The sequence below is a fragment of the Diabrotica undecimpunctata genome, chromosome 4, assembly GCF_040954645.1.
Source record: "Diabrotica undecimpunctata isolate CICGRU chromosome 4, icDiaUnde3, whole genome shotgun sequence".
In the NCBI taxonomy this organism is placed as follows: Eukaryota; Metazoa; Arthropoda; class Insecta; order Coleoptera; family Chrysomelidae; genus Diabrotica; species Diabrotica undecimpunctata.
In genome coordinates, this window is record NC_092806.1 from 92,538,435 (window position 1) to 92,558,396 (window position 19,962).

Consider the following 19,962-nt stretch of genomic DNA (forward strand, 5'->3'; position numbering starts at 1 on the left):
CTGCAGCACATGTCGCTTAAATGAACCAACACCTTTACACGTTTTATACGGATACCCAGTTTTCGTTTATCTTTCACTGCTCTAGTAGTCAACCAGGCAGTTGTTTTTTCATCCTAAAATTCGTCTTTTACTTTAACTCGTTCCCACGCTTTGTTTTCCAATACCCAATCTGCTTTATGTCGATCTTTCAACGAATTTCTTTGGGAATATACGATATCGTGATCTGTCTCAGCTCGATCTAATGGATTTATCCCTGGATCTCCGTGGTAGACGTTTCTGTAATTTTGTTCCAGGTCCTAGATATTGGTAAACAGGAGAGTGCAATTCAAACGGTAGACTATTCAAACTATTTACAATGATGAAATTGGTTCGATTTTGGTTAAACGGCGAATAAATTGTAACAAAAACAATGATAATATAGAAGTCATCAGTGACGGTAGTAGGGAAGGAGAATGGGTACCAGGAACGCCAGGTTTATACCAACTTATTTTCTATAATAAGCCTGAAGATTATAATGATGAAGATTTAAAGCAATATAAAACTTTATTAAATGGGACAGGAGTTCATCAGGATTCCATAGGCCGTCTTAAAGGTGCAACTGGGAAAAAATACCATCCCTTGTTTAGATCTGAAACAACAACAAAGAAGCAATCACCACCAAAAACTCGATCTACTGAATTAAAGAGACCACCTCTCGAAGGTCTTGTTCGTTTAGCAAAAGCGATTTGTTCATCATCGTTAAAAACACCTCCTACTCGAACATCATTACTACACACAATAACGAAATTGTTTGTATGATCAACGAATTACGTGAAACAGATATTATATATTAATGTTAAGTCCGATTATTGGACATCATTTCCAATATGAGTGTTGACAAGTTTGGTCACCATCATTATCGTTCTAATGAACAAGCTGTTAAAAAGCTACGTGAAGGCTTAAAGCAATCCATTTTGGATTTACAAAGCCAAATTTCCTACTTTCAAAACTCCATCGGTATGATTGAAAGCAATTTTAAAGAAAAAATTAATGAGTTATCCAATGACAATAAAATGGTTGGTTTGGAAATATCTGATTTAACAAAGGAAATCCATAAATTACAAAACACAGTAACAAATGACCACAATGCATTAAAACAAGAAAGTGAATCTGCTGCAAAAAAAGTTGCAGAAAATACCGTGAAAGTAAATAAGATTAAAAATAAAATAAATCAAATGGAACCTACATTACAGGGCGTAGTAGATAATATTCGTTCATAGGATCTAGACAATCGTCCTGAGTTAGTTGAAGCCCGTAATAATGTCTAAAGAAAACAATAATTGGTCGGCGAATTGCATAAATCAGCACGAAAAAACTATCCTCGTCGATGAACAATCATTAGAGGACTAGACGATTTATGGCACATGGATCTTGCTGAGATGCGACCTTATGCCACCAAAATAAATCTTACAAGCTCATTATTGTTTTAATTGATTGTTTTTCAAAGTTTGTTTGGGCTCGTTCATTAAAGACAAACACAGGGGAAGAAATAACAAAGACGTTTGCAGATATTTTAGGTCATACTAGACGAGTTCCGAAAAATTTACAAACAAGCCAAGGTACAGAACTTTTTAATTCTAAGTTTCAAAATCTTGTGAAAAAACACGCTATTAATCACTATAGTACCTTTAGTGTTAAAAAAGCTACTTCAGTCTTAATGGTACTTACAAATGTATCGATATCTTGCCTCAAATTACAAAGAGTACAATAACACGAAACACAGCAAAATTCGACTAGCCTGTTGCGAAAAAAAGATGATGACGTGAACCAAAACAAGTAATATATTTAGATAGAGGAATAACCAGGAATGGATGGTATATATCCAGTGTTACTACAAAAGGGACCGGAACTTTTATATATATATATATATATATATATATATATATATATATATATATATATATATATATATATATATATACCCGGTATTTAGGCGTTCCACGCCCTTCCGGTAGGGATCTATGGAGGAGTATCACCTAGCCGCAAGCCCTTATCTCTTGCCGTACTGCTCCACCATAGGAACCACCGGAACTTTTATACAGCAGAATATGTAATGTACTCAGAAGTAGTGTAGGCTTTGGGTACATACCTAAAGTATGAAGAGAGATTAGAGTAACGTTCACCCCTAAACCGGGAACAAGAGGACGGGAAAAGACAAAGTCTCTAAGACAAATAAGTTTAATATCATTCCTACAGAATACATTAGAGAAACTGATTGACAGGTATATTAAGGACGAAACATTGATACACCCTCCAATACATCAAAAACAACATGCCTATAAAGCAGGGAATTCAATACGGTAGTCAGAGATTGCATGCACGAGGCCCTAGAGCTGATGAGACAATGTACTTATAGAGAGAGGATAAATATAAGTAAGTCCCCACAAATCCACCATAGTCGCCTTCACCCGCAAACGGATACTAGAGGGATTAGGTCCTCTAAAACTGCAGGGACAAGAAGCCAGAAGAAGAATTCAGCCAAAGGGAGAGGTAAAGTATATCCCGGTTATAGCAGACTCGAAACTTACCTAGTACCGGCAATTAAAAAAAAATAACAAGGAGTGCAGTTACAACACTTATGAGAGTCAGGCGAATATATGGGAATAAATGGAGATTAAAACCGGAAATGGTGCTCTGGGTGTACAACATGGTGATCATACCCCCAATTACCTAAATAGCGACCACGTGGTGGACTGAGACACTTCAAACAGCTGCAAAAGCCAAACCCAGCAAGGTGCAAAAACTTACGTTAATGGGGATAACCGGTACCTTGCGTACTGCTCCAGCACCAGATATGGAGGATCTACTAGGCCTGCCTCCCTTGAATTTGAATATACATATATATGAATACATATGAATATCACAAGGACTGTGACTATGAAAGCACCCAGACGATACCTATTATTCTCTCTACTACTGGAGTTATTCCGAAGGGTCTCTTAGAAAACATAAACAGTTGGTCTTAATGAACATCTCAATAAGATCATGCAAAAAGCAGTAATGCGCTCAACATCTAGATGCATTAGAAACTTTTTGGGAAATACTCCGACGTACCAAGTCATCTAGGGCTCGATAACACGGAAAGAGTCCCACCAGAGCTCAATCTTTTTGATACCGTAGGTATCTAGGATAAGTGAATTTTCTCCTCAGAAGGAATCTGAGTCTTATGGTTAAATCTGGATAATACTTTTAAAGCCATTTAGAATCATTTTTTTGTACGGTATTTTGTTTTGTTGATAGTCGATGTCAATATTGACAAAACATATCAATGACGTACAGAAATTTTTCATCGTAATATCCCACTTGTCAGAGGGAAATTAATTTTTCTCTCATAAACACATGTACCGTAAAAAATGTACGGCCAAAAATGTTATTTTATGAAATAAAATTTAAATCAGTGAGTTTCATATTGGTTCAAATACCCCCCTTGTACTACTTACAAATAGAGTGTTATGCCCTAGATTTCTCACCTCTGTTCCATCCGATATGTACGGCCTTAAGTGGTAAATTTACCTTACCTGTGTATTCACCTGTACCGATAAGAATTGACGGCATAGGTTCTAAAGTTGGTATTACATATTTTAGTATTGTATATATATCCACAAGGAACGTAGATTCCTTGTGGATTTTAGTATTGATTTATAAGTGATTCACTCTAGGTCAAAAGAGGCCTTAAAAATTTCCCATGGGTTTGTAGTCTATATGCCAAATTGCTTTTAAACAAAATTAAATATATTAATGTATAGACACTTCACTTACGATTAGCAGCTTGTAAGTAATAACCAACTGAATTCTTCTTACGTGACCAAGGAACTTCCAAAAGTAACATTATCCTATCAAGTAGACCATGAACAACTTCGAAACCTGCATTTGTATTACAGTTTACAGCACATATTCTCCTCTCGTTTCGGGCACCAACTTCTGAATTATAAAAAAAAACTTTATTAGACATAGCTCATCAAGTGTGATTTTGATAATTATTTAAAAAACTTTCCTGGTACGTTTAATAAGTAAGGTAATATACACAGCGTTTAATTTTTATTTTTTTTTACGAGATTTGCTACTACTACTACTACTAAGGATTTCCACAGTTTTCACTGTCTTCCTTCACTCAACCGTTTTCTCCAATTTTCCCTGTCATTCCAGTCTCCATCTCGCAGGGTTCTTTTCTCCATAGCCTCGTCGATTTCATCTCTGAATGACCTTCGGGGTCTTCCTCTCTTTCTTCTTCCAATCGGGCTCCATTCTGTGATTTTGTTTATCCAGCGTCCTCTGTCCGCTCTTCTGACGTGGCCGTACCAGGATAGTCTCTTCTCCTCTATAGTCGATTATGTCAGATTTGCCAAGTTTTAATTAAATACTATAGTCAGTTCACAATTTGTCGATAGCTCACTACAAGTTTAACCCTAATTAGAAAACTGAAATACAGAGAGGATAGGTAATAAGATATAATAGTAAAAACCAACCTGAAACTGACGGTTTAAGATGTTTTCGACTAACCCACCTTGTATCTGAAGGAATACAATACCTTATAATCCTATTACGAGGGTATTTGAATAGGTTTATATATATTTAGAATATATTTTGAATGGTTATAGATGACCGACCAGTGTCGTAGAGTATATGATTGAAACATTTATTTGAACTAAAAAAATATATTTTTTAAATTGTACTTATGTAAATTGTATTTTTTAATAAAACTTATTTATTTTATTCAAAAATAAAAAGTTTCTTGCCATTTGTAAAAGATACATTTATTTAATTAAGGGGAAAGGCGCCAAATGTCGCCTGGCAAAATTTCCAATGTGTTTTAAATGTATCCATTATTTTCGAATCCGGAGAAAACTAATAAATATTTTTGAAAAATTTAAACGCAGAATGAAAGATTACATTATTACTGAGGGCAGAAAGTCCCTGAAAACTTCTACAATGTTTATTTTAATATGTTATGTAACAGGGGTGAAAATAAAAGAGAAAATATAGTATAATTTTTAATTGAAAATATTGCATGCAAAAGAAACTTTTTATTTAATCTAATAAATATTTCATTCTGCCTTTAAATTTTTCAAAAATGCTTTTTAGTTTTCTCAGGATTTGAAAAAAAATGGATACATTTAAAACACATTGAACATTTTGACAGACGACATTTTGCGCCTTTCCCCTTTAAACCTTACGATTCCAACTACTATTACTTACCTTATATAATTACGATTAGAAAACTATTCAAATTCAAAATAAATAGGATCAACTTCGGAATCCGAGTCGTCTTGAGGGTTAATAATTAGCGGTTGTGTCTCTACGGTCGCATCAATTATGTTATCAAGATCCCACATTTTTTGTTCTTCTATTACATGTCTTACTGCACCTTTCCAGTTTTGTTTTGTAATATGTTGTAAAGACTCGTATAACAATTCACGTACAGCTTGTATTTTATATGACGTATTTTTTCTAGCCACATAACTTTTCATTTGTGTCCAAATGAGTTCAATTGGATTTATTTCGCAGTGGTAGGGTGGAAGTCTAAGGACTGTGATGTTTCGCCTTTCCGCCATTTTGTCAACTACGTATTTCTTGAACTTAGATTTGTGTTGCCGGGCAATTTTTAAAAGTTCTGCTTTTACCATTCCATCTTCGTAAGGCAGATACTTATTCCGCAGCCAGTCAAGAATATCCTGTTTCTTCCACGCAGTCGTTGGTACTAGTCGTGAATGATAAGGTGCATTATCTAATACTATAATTGAATTTGAATCAGAATCCTGAAGATATCATGGACCGAGCATGTAACAAACAACGAAGTCATGAAAAGAATAAACAAAAGAATGGAAATATTGGAAACCATCAAGACACGAAAGCTGCAATACCTGGGGCATGTTATGCGTAATGAGAGATACAACCTACTTCAATTGATTATACAAGGGAAAATCCAGGGCAAGAGAAGTGTGGGAAGAAGAAGAATCTCATGGTTGCGTAACTTGAGGGAATGGTACGGATGCACACCAATTGAACTATTCAGAGCAGCAGCATCTAAGATCAGAATAGCCATGATGATTGCCAACCTCCGTCGCGGAGATGGCACGTGAAGAAGAAGATAATTGAATTTGGTGGTATGTGTTCAATCATCTGCTCAAAATACTCTTCGAAAACATCAGCTGTCCTCTCCTCGTGATAGTCTTTTGTGCTTTTGGACTGAAATTCCAACAAACCATGCTTAACAAATCCTTTTTCACTGCCAATGTGAGAAATTATTAATCTACTGCCTTTACCAGAAGGTGGGGAGATACCAGTAGACCAAGATTCCATAAAGGCTTGCCTGGAGCTTAATATATTTTTATCTGACCAAATTTTTTAGAGTATGACCTGAGTTTACCCACGTTTCATCCTGGTAATGGCAATTTTGTTTAGGTTTGGTATTTCTTTTTTTGAAAAAAAAAATCCATGAATTTTCCTTCGAATACCATTTTTGGCAAATTCATCAATTTCAATAGGCTTTTTCCCTCTCTTTAAGTATTCGTTTGAGTTTGGATTAGCTATACCGTGTTTTTTTCTTTCTGATAGGAACCTATATATAGTTGACTCTCCTACGCCAGTCATGTTGGCACAACTTTCGACTATGTTGCGAACAGTGTTTGTGGGATTCTGAGAAACCAGAGCATCGTGAACATTCAGGACAATAGTCTTCTCTCTTGGTGAATAGACAGACTTACTGACTGTACGCAACAGTACCGGTGTAAAACTTGATGATGTCGATGATGAAGCCATCACAAACAATCCAACAAAACGAGCACGAGCGAAAGGTACGTATATGTTCGTAGGTATATGGAATAAAAAATCACTCACGCATTGCATATAATTCGCAAAAGAAATATTCGAGACGCTAATTACTGCCGTAGACGCGGAAACACCGACGAGCCGTAAATTACATGCGATCAAAAACGTACTAAACAAAAAAATTGTTTTCGTTCGTAATAACTTCGCCCTTTCAAGTTAAGTTTCGAATATAAACTGAATATACGAGGCACGTGGCCAAAGCCGCCATCCTAATTATCTTGCAACGAATAGTACCTTCGGATATGAATTCCAGGTTTTCTAGTAAAGTGATTAAACGCGAAGATTAGTATTGAAATATCCAAAGAGATAAGGTATTCTTATTTACAAAATTGTTAATGGTTAAATTCTCATTTTTATTAATATAATATAATAACTAATAACCAACATTAGCCGTGAAAGTTTTAATTGTTTTTTTTTGCTGAATATATTAGTATTAAAATATTATTAATATTATATATAACAGTATTAAAATATTATATTATTATTTAATGAATAAACACCTTAGGAACGCCTATGATTTACGACCGTTTTATGAGTTTGAGGCACATTTCGTGCTCTCAACAATTTGTGAACGGAGAATATGTGTCCAATATCAAATCTTCATAATTCATATCCGAAATTGGACAGTATAATTTTATCACCCAGTAGACCGAATGAATCTATTTGTTATTAAATACACACACGTAGTTAATTAGGTTACATACACATTTGGTCAATTATAAATAATAATTTGGACATCAGTCAAAAGTACTGACAAAGTTAAACAATTTACATAAATTGTTTACACATATCACGCTAGGTACGCGAAAAATATTGACCCAAATAGAATTTATATAAAACTAATATCTCTTGACTAGAGAAGCATTCAATCAATATTCACTCAACGAACATATAGTCTTCAACGATCAACTTCATCAGTCTCTACTCAAAGTAATCCCGGGTCTACACCCATAGTGTACGTCTCAACAATAAACTCTGCTACTATTATTTGGTGTTTCCATTACAACAGAACGAACATCTTCACTGAGCCAACGAAGGGACTTTGTTCATGGTCCTATCGAGAAACAGAATACTTCAAGGAAGTTTGAGAGAGCCTATACAGTCCACGCCAGCAACACCCTCAGTAGCAGAGAGAGACCACTAGACCCGGGAGAACCAGAGCAGTACCAAAGCCGAGAGCCATACTAGAGCCGAGAGCGGTACTAGAGCCGAGAGCGGTACCAAAGCCGAGAGCCATACTAGAGCCGAGAGCGGTACCAAAGCCGAGAGCCATACTAGAGCCGAGAGCGGTACCAGAGCCGAGAGCAGTACCAAAGCCGAGAGCCATACTAGAGCCGAGAGCAGTACCAAAGCCGAGAGCCAGACTAGAGCCGAGAGCAGTACCAAAGCCGAGAGCCATACTAGAGCCGAGAGCAGTACCAAAGCCGAGAGCCATACTAGAGCCGAGAGCAGTACCAAAGCCGAGAGCCATATTAGAGCCGAGAGCAGTACCAAAGCCGAGAGCCATACTAGAGCCGCAGAGCAGCCAAAGGACAGGACCGATTGCAGAACCCACCAGAAGCGAGGGATCCTCAACGTCTAAGAACACAAAAAACCGTAAGTTTTTGAATAATTACAAAATCTTCCAACTTTTACAATCTTACAATTTAACAAGTTTTTTTTTTATTACAATTTAACAATTTAGAACAACAATCTCCACTCTATCAATCGTATAATAATGTACTTTAGAATGCATACCATTTAAATAATACAGAGAATTGATAAAACAAAAATAAACGTCATTCACAACTATAATTAACTAAACAGTAATTTTGTATGACAATTTGAAAAAAGAAACGTTCATACATATAGCTTGCTTTTAATTACAATTAAATATTTTATTTCGAAAAATTAAAATAATTACGTAGCAAATAATTTCATTTATTTTGATAACAATATATATATATATATATATATATATATATATATATATATATATATATGTATATATATCATTATAAGAGTGTGTGGATTACATCTTGACCTACCTCAATGCAAAGAATAGCACAGCAGGCAAGGTCAAACTCATATTTCGCTAAATTGCACATTCCGATAGAAAAGAAAGTGTTATAATACAGGTATACTTATTTAATACATAACGTACATTTAGTATTGTCTAATATATTTACCGCTGAATGTAAAAATTTTTAAAATAATCATGGAGAGTCTATACGTTAAGCAAGCGGAAATAGGAACAGAAATAGTGAAACTCGTTTCAAATACAAAAAAGGATTCCCAATCTCGGAAAAATCAACAATACATCCGGGATAGACAGGAAAAATTAGAAGAATATTGGGCAAAATTTTTAAATAACCACGAAAAGCTGCTAGAAGGGGGTATAACGAAAGAAAAATATTTTGAAACAAAATACTATGATCAGGTATTTAAGACATACATTGAGGGGAAAACCCTGTTGGAAGAATATGGAAGGGTGCTGAAAAGAGGAAAAGCACCGAAAGTAAAGGAGATACAGATAAGAAAACAAAGAATCGAGGAATTATTACGGCCAGAAAATGAACAAGACTTGCAGGAGGATGAAGAATTGCAGTCAGAGTTAAGAGAATACATGGAAAAGGTGAATACACTAATGATTGAAGCAGCAGTAAATGAGGAACTGGACGCTACAGATATTGGAGAAGTAGAGAGAATAAATCATCTAAAGAGGAAAGTCAGGGAAGTTTTAAAGAAAATAAGGCCAGGAATGCAACGGCCAGAAAGCACACAGAGGAGGGACGGTGTGACATTGCCGCAGGTAAAAATCCCTGTGTATGAAGGCAGATATGAAACGTGGAGAACTTTCCACGATCTGTTTACTAAAGTAATACATGAAAACGACCAGTTATCAAACGCAGAAAAAATGCAGTACCTAAAAACTCAAGTAAGAGGGGAAGCCAACAGAATGATACAACACTTAAACATATCCGAGGCCAACTACGAAGTGGCCTGGAACATGCTAAAAGATAGGTATGAGAACCCAAGGATGATATTGTTTAAATTAATAGACAGGATGCTACTAGCGCAGGAAGTAAAGGAATCTTCTGCTAGAGCATTGAAATCACTACATGACACCTTCCACGAAAGTCTGGAAGCCATAGGAGGGTTAGGAACAGACACGGAAGCGTGGAGCCCATTGATAGCCCGAATTATCATAACGAAATGGGACAATGAAACTAGGAGGCTGTACGAAAACCACATTGGAGACAGTAGAGAGATACCGACGTACAAATCGACACAAACATTCCTACAGCGAAGATTTCAGACACTGGAACTGCTGGAGTCAGAAAAAAGACAAGAGAAGCAAGGAGGATCTCTTAGGAAACCAAGAACACATTGCGTGATATGCAACGGAGATCACGGAGTACCGAACTGCAGAGAATTTCAGGAACTCAATGTAAGAGACCGGAACAGGATGATAAAAGAAAAAGGATTGTGTACAAACTGCCTAGCACATAAAAAAGAAAAACAATGTTATTCACAATATAGGTGCAGACACTGTGGCGGAGACCACCACCATATGTTGCATTATGAAAAAGGAAACACAAGCAACAAAAGAAACTCCAATGAAACGAAACGAGAACAAACACAAGAAAGAAATGGAAGAGATTCAAACAATAGAAGAAACGGGTACCAAGCTGATAGGTACAGAGGAGGAAATAATAATCCATACAACGCCAGAGAACAAAATAACGGAAGGCGAGAAAATACACAAGATACCAATGGGCCTAGGAATAGCAACGACCAGCAAAGAGGGCAGAATTCAGTAAACTGTGCAAGCCATAAGGAAGGTGAAGCATTACTAGCGACAGCTGTGGTACGCATAAGAGATGCGAAAGGAGATTCACACATAATGAGAGCACTAATCGACCAAGGGTCACAATGCGCATTTATAACGGAACAAGCTGCGACGACGCTAGGAACAACAAGGAAGCCCATACAGGCGACCATATCCGGGATAGGCTCGTCAGGAGAAAAAACAGCCAACTGGAGTATGAAACTTTTAATCGAAACTCATTACGAAAGTGACTTCGAGATGGAAATAGAAGCACTAGTACTACCGAAGATAACAAGGAATTTACCGGAAAAGGATATAATTCTACCGGACTATAACGAGAAAAATGCAATACTGGCAGATCCAAGATATTACAAGGTAGGGAAGATAGACTTACTACTAGGAGTAAAAGAATACAGTTACATATTGACAGAAGGGATGCACAGAATAAGTAATGGACTCCTGAGTCAAAACACCAAACTAGGATGGATAGTTTCGGGAATAGCACGAGAAAGGGAGAATATAAAAGCAGAAGTATGCTGTATGATATCAAGACAAGAAATGGACGTACAAATAAAGAACTTCTGGGAATTAGAAGAAGTAAATCAGGATACAAGTTTCTCAGTGGAAGAACAAGAATGTGAAGAACTGTATCGACAGACTGTAAAAAGGAATGAAGAAGGGAGATACGAAGTAAAAATTCCGTTTAGGGAAGACGTCGCAAAGTTAGGAGAATCTAAACAGCAAGCATTCGCCAGATTGATGCAACTAGAAAGGAAGTTTGCAAAAGACAAACAGTTAGAAGCGAATTACAGACAATTCATGGAAGATTATGAAAACCAAGGTCATATGGTAATAGCAGAAAACCAGGGAGATGGGTACTACTTACCTCATCATCCAGTGAGAAAAGAGGACAGTACTACAACGAAAATAAGAGCCGTGTTTGATGCATCAAGCAAAAGCTCATCGGCAGTAAGCCTGAATGATATTATGCACACAGGGCCGAAATTACAACAAGACTTGACAAATATACTATTACGATGGAGATCCAATAAGGTAGCATACTCAGCGGATCTGGAAAAAATGTTTAGACAAATCAGAATGGCAGAAGAAGACCAAAAATATCAAAAAATTTTGTGGAGAAAGGACACAAAGGACCACATACAAGAGTATAACTTAACGACGGTGACATACGGCACGGCCGCAGCACCCTTTTTAGCGTTAAGAACAATACAACAATTACAAGAAGACGAAGGAGCGAGGTTCCCGTTGGCATCGAAAATTGTAAAAGAAAACATGTATGTAGACGATATACTAGGAGGAGCTGAGACAGTGCAGGAAGCAGAAACAGCCCAAAAGGAATTAATACAACTGTTCAGAAAAGGAGGTTTCACTCTTAGAAAATGGTTGAGCAACGAAGAAAAAATAATGGAGAACGTACCGGAGGATATGAGGAACGTAGACTCGAAGGCATTCAAACAAGAAGAAGTACGGAAAACGTTAGGAATACACTGGTCACCTAAAGAGGATATAATCACATTCAAAATAGGGATAACGACGGCAAAGAAAATAACGAAAAGACACGTACTGTCAGAAGTAGCAAAACTATACGACCCACTGGGATGGATAGCACCTGTAGTAATTCAGGCGAAAATGTTCATACAGGAATTATGGGAGCAAAAGACCAGTTGGAATAAAGAATTAACTAGCAACCAACAAAGCAGGTGGAATACATACCAGGCGCAATTAGTAAATCTGGAGAAAATAACATTGCCCAGGTGGAACAACTTAAGCAAGATAAACAGAGTAGAACTGCATGGATTTGCAGATGCGTCTATGAAAGGATATGGAGCGGTAATCTACTCAAGGGTATTAGGCCCAGAAATTAAAACGAATCTAATGATAGCAAAATCGAAAGTCGCACCATTGAAAGGGAAAACGACGTTACCGAGGCTCGAGCTGTGTGCCGCGGTACTACTAGCAAATTTAATGAAGAAAACCCTACAAGCATTGAACAGGGAAAACATTGAGGTATATGCATGGTCGGACTCAACGATAACCCTGGCTTGGATAAGGGGATCATCAAAAAGGTGGAAAATGTTCGTCGCCAACAGAGTAGAGGAAATAAGACGCGTTATAGGACCGAAAAATTGGCATAAGGTAGATACAAAGGAAAATCCAGCGGACATCCTCTCACGTGGAAGTACCGCATCAGAATTATTAGAAGCAGAGCTATGGTGGAAGGGACCAACTTGGCTGACTAGTAACAAAACTTTAACTCAGGAATCAGAAGAAATACCAGAGACAAATGAGGAGGAAGTCAAAACGAAAATAACGGTGCACACGACAACGATAAAGGAGGACATATGCGAGAGATTCTCAAATTTAGAAAGAATGAGAAGAGTACTTTCATATTGTAGGAGATTTGCAGACAAATGCAGAAAAAAGAAGGACAATGGACAAAGTCAGCTTACAGTCCAAGAATTAGAGGAAACGCTATTAAAGGTGATAAAGCACACACAGCACGCCTACTTCAAACCAGAAATAAATAAGCTGGAGAAGAAACAGCAATTAGACAAGAAAAATAAATTAGCGTCATTGGTACCATTCCTGGATAGACAAGGAATTCTAAGAGTCACCGGAAGACTGAGACACACGAATCTAAAGTACGGAGAAAAACATCCGATAATTTTGCCAAAGGATAGTGCATTAACAAAGTTACTTATAACAGATAGTCACGCAAGAAATCTACATAGCGGATTACAACAAACACTACAGTACATAAAAAGGAAATACTGGATAATCAACGGCAGAAGAACCGTGAAAGATCATCTAGCAAAATGTTTAAGGTGCAGGAGGTATAAAAGCCAAACAGCACAACAATTAATGGGAGATCTACCGAAAGACAGAGTGAACCCGAGTCATCCCTTTACTAACACAGGGATAGATTATGCCGGGCCAATAAAAATAAGTACCACGAGAGGCAGAGGACAGAGGAGCTATAAGGGCTACATCTCAGTATTTGTGTGTCTGTCAACGAAGGCAGTACACCTTGAGGTAGTAAGCGATATGTCTACGGATGCTTTCATCGCAGCGTTCAAGAGATTTACGGCACGCAGAGGACAGTGCAACAACGTATACAGCGATAACGGAACCACATTCGTAGGAACAGCAAATTTGTTGAAAAAAGAAAATCAAAAAATAGATGACGAGATAAAACAAGGATTACTGGCACTAGGTACCCAGTGGCATGTCATACCTGCATATGCACCACATTTCGGAGGATTATGGGAGAGCGCAGTGCGAATAATGAAATATCACTTGAAAAGAATCATCGGGGAAACAGTTCTAACATATGAAGAATTGAGTACGGTGCTGGCACAAATAGAAGCATGTATGAACTCGAGACCATTATGTGGGTCATCAGAAGACCCTGAAGGGAAAATAGCCCTGATACCAGCTCACTTCCTTATAGGGAGAGAAATTATATCACCAAATCGGGAAGAAGAGCTTACGACTTATTTGAAGATGCCGACGAGGTGGAGATTAGTGGAGAAAATAAAAAGAGACTTCTGGAAAATTTGGAAACAGGAATACCTGCACCAATTACAACAGAGAAATAGATGGCATAAGGCGCACCCTAACATAAAAGAAGAAGAAATAGTTATAATTAAAGAAGAGGATACACCTCCAGGTAGATGGCCATTAGCGAGGGTAACAGAAACACACCCTGGAGCGGAGGGATTAACCAGAGTAGTAACAGTGAGAAAGGCAAACGGGAAACTGACTAAAAGACCCATACATAAGCTAATACGACTGGAAGAAGAGAAACAGGAAAAGCCGAAAAAGGCAGCAGCACTAAGATGGAAGAAAATACTAGTAGCTATAATGTTTTTAACGATGTTAAAACCCATAAAGGCAGAACCGTATAAAATATATAATCCGGTACCAGGATTTTTCACAGAAGACCTTGGAGAGGTCGTCATAGACCGGGGAACATTTCGAATAAAGGTGTTACTCGAAAAAGGAAGAATTCGAACAGAGCACCAACTAATAGGAAATATGATACAAGGCGTACGAGAACTGTGTCATGAGATAAAAATCGTGAATTGTAAGGATATAATAGAGAAGTTAGAGGAAGGACAAAGAAAGGCGGAGTCAGTAAGCGAGGGGTTGACAGTAGAAATAAAAGGAAGGGAAAGAAGAGGAATATTAGGAACAATATTAACCTCAGTATTTGGAGTCAATGACGAAGCCTACAGTAACATTGAAGCATTAGATAATAACCAAAAGGAGCTAATAAAGGAATCACAGCACCAGGCGAAGATAATGTTAGAAACAATAACATCAATCAATCACACAGAGAACAGGATAAACAAGCAAATGAACAAGTTTAACAAAGCACTAATCACAGGTCTACAAGAAATATCTAAAGGACTTAACGAAGTAGAAGACAAAGCACAAAAACTAGAAACCGAATATAGCACGTTACGAATACAAACGATAGCATTACAAGTTATGGACTTCATAAACGAATATACTCAATTTTACGAGGGAATATTAAACCTTCACTATAACCACGGACACTTCATTGATATAGTGAAACCGGGTGAAATAACCAAATTAATAGGGAAAGCAGGACAGATACTGCCTCAAGGGGTCGAAATACGACGACAACCCATTATAGAAACAGAAGTCAGTCATGACGACAGATATATAACAGTCATCGGCTACTTCATAGTGACAGGGAAAAATAAGTACAGCATGCTCAAAGTCACGGCCATACCACTTAACGTTGAGGGGTCGGTGTTGCGCACATTTGTCGCCCCAAGGAATCTACTGGTCGTAGATTATAACACACTGCACTACTTCGAATTGACCACGGAAGATAGAGAAAGGTGCTTACTGTTGACAAAGGCGCAGATAGCGTGCTCACCAACGGCTATAAGAAACATGGATACCCAACCAAACTGCATACTAGAAGAAATTTATGAGCGATCTAAGAATAGCACATGTCCAGTGGTAGCCAGGACAATACAGACAGCTCAATGGAGTAAGATGGGTACTCCCAACCTCTGGCTAGTTATCACGCCAGTCACGATACACATATCCATTATTTGCGATGGAAATCGGAGCGAAAGAGTACTGGAACGAGTCACATTCCTGAAGCTTTCACCCAAATGTATCGCCCAAACGAAAAATATTACATTACTCCCCACTAGCAGTGGGGTGGACAGAGCAGTGACGAGTTACCTGAAGTCGCCAATCACTCCCGTGGCCCAACTGGTGGCGAGGACACCCCGCAAGTTTAACACGCCTCTAAACACCTACCTTGACATACCAGGAGGAGAGCTACATCATGTGTTACTTGAGGAGGAGAGTCTGGAACAAGAAATGACGCATACGCAGTGGCGATCGATTCACGAATCTAATTGGCATTATTTTGTGGCCACCGGGATCATTACTATAATGGTAATAATTGGGATACTCACGTTATGGAAGTACCGTCCTGTTGCACGACTATGTCGTTCAGGGAATCCACAAACTCAGACTAACGAACAGGAAGTACCTGTATTAGTTAGTAATCGGCACAAGAATGTACGGTCGACTTCCCAAGTTGACATCCCACTTTCCACATTTTCATCCAATTGCCCTAATTTTAATCTAGAGATAGAGTCGGACATTGATAGCTAGGGTACGGTTGGAAGATTATTGATTATTCTTAAACTATTTATAATTTATCATGTTTGAATTTTACTATGTTATGTAATACTTATATGTAAACTTTGAGTATTGACACTTGGGCCAGATTGCCCGATTCCGCAGTATGTCCAATATCAAATCTTCATAATTCATATCCGAAATTGGACAGTATAATTTTATCACCCAGTAGACCGAATGAATCTATTTGTTATTAAATACACACACGTAGTTAACTAGGTTACATACACATTTGGTCAATTATAAATAATAATTTGGACATCAGTCAAAAGTACTGACAAAGTTAAACAATTTACATAAATTGTTTACACATATCACGCTAGGTACGCGAAAAATATTGACCCAAATAGAATTTATATAAAACTAATATCTCTTGACTAGAGAAGCATTCAATCAATATTCACTCAACGAACATATAGTCTTCAACGATCAACTTCATCAGTCTCTACTCAAAGTAATCCCGGGTCTACACCCATAGTGTACGTCTCAACAATAAACTCAGCTACTATTATTTGGTGTTTCCATTACAACAGAACGAACATCTTCACTGAGCCAACGAAGGGAATTTGTTCAATATGTAACATAAAATGATAGTTGATAATAACTATCAAAGAGTGTCAACTTTTCTGACGGCGTTTTGTAAGAAGTAATTTTTTGTTTTTGACGTTTATTCTGCAACCTAGGCATACATTATCAAATGCGCTGCGGAACCAGACGTAGAAGTGACTTCGTATCGCTCTCCTTAACCACTGATTCAGTCATTCACTCCCGAAGCGTCTTTCATAATCCCTGTCGAAGTTGAATAAAAGTTATGTTATGTAATAAATGTTGTACCAATCATACTGGTGTTAATTTACAAGTTTTTAAATCCAATTCTGTAAATCTTAGTTGAAATCAACCGGGATGTTTGAGTTTGTGTAGACTCTTTATTTATGTCACAGATGGTTGATTTCAGTAGATACGGACAGGAATATTATCATATTATCAATATCTACCACATTATCATTTCCAACCAGTTTCATTTAAAATTGGAGAAAAATGAGGATGTATTATTATACAGATCGCAACATATATAGCGGAAAATATTTTTTGGGTGGCAGGGTGTCAAAATATGAGATACATTCTAAAATCAATAATAATTTTACTTATTAACCGTATAGGGAAGGGCCGGATAGCTCAGACGGTATAGTCTGACTTTCATGCAGAAAGCCGGGATTGATCCCCAGCGCCGGCAAAAACATCTGGATATTGTTAAAATATCTACTGGTCCCAGATCAACTCAGACTGAATAAAATTAAGTATATATATATAATTTCGGTTTACAACGTTCTTCGACGTCTTCCGATTTCCAATCTCCATCTCATTCTATCGTTCCATAGATCGTCTTCCAGTTCTCTTTCTCTGATTTCTTTATCAACTCCTTCTCTCCAACTTCTTCTAGGCCTTCCTGGTCTTCGCCTATCTCTTGGTTGCCATTCAAGAATTTGTCTTGGTATTCTATTCTCCGGCATTCTCCTTACGTGTCCGTACCATCTGAGTTGTGTCATTTTGATGTCATCAACAATATTATGTGTAACCCCCATGATTTCTCGGACTCTCTCGTTTGTTATTCTGTCGCGTCTGGAGATTCCCGCCGAGCGGCGCCAGAAGTCCATTTCTGTTGCTCTAAGCATTTTCTCTGATCTGTCTTTTAGGGGCCACACTTCGCATCCATATGTTGTGATACTTTTTATTATGGTGTTGTATATTCTTCCTTTGTTGTCTTTGGAGATGTTTTTATCCCACAGTACGCTGTTTAGTAAGGCTATGCCTTTCCTTCCCTGTGTATTTCGTTCCTTAATGGCTGCATAAAATTAAGTACCTTGGGTAAAACCCGGGGTAATAATAGGCGGTTGAAGCGTAGCACTAACCCTGTTACCTTCCTTGTATACCGTAGACCCAAGGATTAGCAGACTATTCTGCTATAATCCCAAAGCCGCGCTAGCGGTATAAAGGGGGACTATTATCATTAACCGCGAAGGGAACATTTTTGAAGTAAAATATAGGTAAAAATTATTTTTATCATGATTATTGATCATTAAATGATTTTGGTCGATTATTTAAAAAAAAATAAAGGTTTATATAATAATCGTACAGTAAAAACTATTTAAAACAAAATTAATCAAATGAAATTGCAACTTAACTTGAATAACATCTCTTTGACTGGGAGCAAGTATTATTGCTTCCATATAATATATAAAGCATATACAATCAATTTAATTCTAGTTTTTTTTGTGACAGAAGCAATAGATTGGAAAAAAAAAATCAAACATAACCACGTAAAAACCAGATTTCCAACTCGATTATTATTTATTACACTATTTATTTACTACTCGTAGAATTGTTATTACATTCTATAAAATGCAGCTTAAGACTGACTCTATAAGAATAAACAGTGTTTATATAGCTGTTTACTAGCTGCCCACTTTTTAGTTCTGATTGCCTTAATCCGAAAATCCCAGCATTTTTTCTTGGTGACTGAAGCGATATTTTTCCAGCTTGGCACTAGCCTTAAAGGAAGGAGAGACAATCCAGTTTTAAATGAATTGATCTTTTCAGATTAAAGCAACACGCAATGATTTATAAACCAGGCTCTCGAAAAGTCACTTTCAATCTTCCAACAAAGGTTTTCCACCAATGGCCTATCTTTGGTAAAGACAATTTTATCATGTAATTGCACAGGTAGCACAGTTCAGTAGAGGATTTCTACAACAACAATCTGTAGCCATCTTCCAAAGACTTTGCCAACTCTAGGCTCTTGATTTTTCAACTCGATTTTTTTTAACTTGTTGATTTATCCAAAATGCAGTTTTCTGTCGATCAGCTGGCTCCATTGCTACTATTTAGAGCGAGAGTAGAGAACCAACGGGGTCTGGAGAGAATATCCATTGTATCGTTTATTCTGTGCAAGGAGTAATTATTTTTTTTTGTTAACACATTAATTCTACCAGCATAGAATTTACTTTTCGTGTCTAGATCTTGGCATGTATTATTAAAAAGCTCCTTCGGATACTTTGATTTCAAAAGTTGGCAGCCATAGTTAAGAACAAATCGACGTTACAGAAACTTGCCGTCCTACCAAAGTTCTAATACGAAGGACGTCTCGAACTCTTACAAGGGCTTTTGCCATTAAAAAATCTTTATCATTCGCGTCTTCCACTTTTCTTAGACTTACCCTTCTGGAGTATACATGGTTACGTCACAAATAATTAGTAAGCGAACATTTCTTTTTCTTCATGAAACGGGAATTCTTCACCATCGATCTTGAGGACTTCATTTTTAACATCTTGCAGCATTAAGTTTTTTCAAAAGGCCCATTCCCAATATAAACTGGTCGGTGTTTTCAGTAATTAATATTTTGTAGTTGACTGTCGTCTGGCCAATACATACTGACATATTAACTTCGTCGTATGTGTTAATTATCTCACCAGTTGCTTTTCTAAGTTGAACTGAGGCTGGTGATAATCTAAGATTGTCTCTTATTATTTCTGGCGTGGCAATCTTGTTGCACCCATATCAGTTAAAAA

General features: G+C 37.3%; 1 protein-coding gene across 2 annotated transcripts in view; it reads right to left on the minus strand.

Annotated features, from left to right (window-relative positions):
- Positions 1–19,962, minus strand: part of beta-PheRS (phenylalanine--tRNA ligase beta subunit) — a 212,810-nt gene that overhangs the window by 31,678 nt on the left and 161,170 nt on the right. For both annotated transcript variants that reach the window (XM_072529913.1, XM_072529912.1), the window contains exon 9: positions 3,799–3,960. In XM_072529913.1, the coding sequence (XP_072386014.1) occupies positions 3,799–3,960 (162 nt within the window). The remainder of the gene's footprint in view (positions 1–3,798; positions 3,961–19,962) is intronic.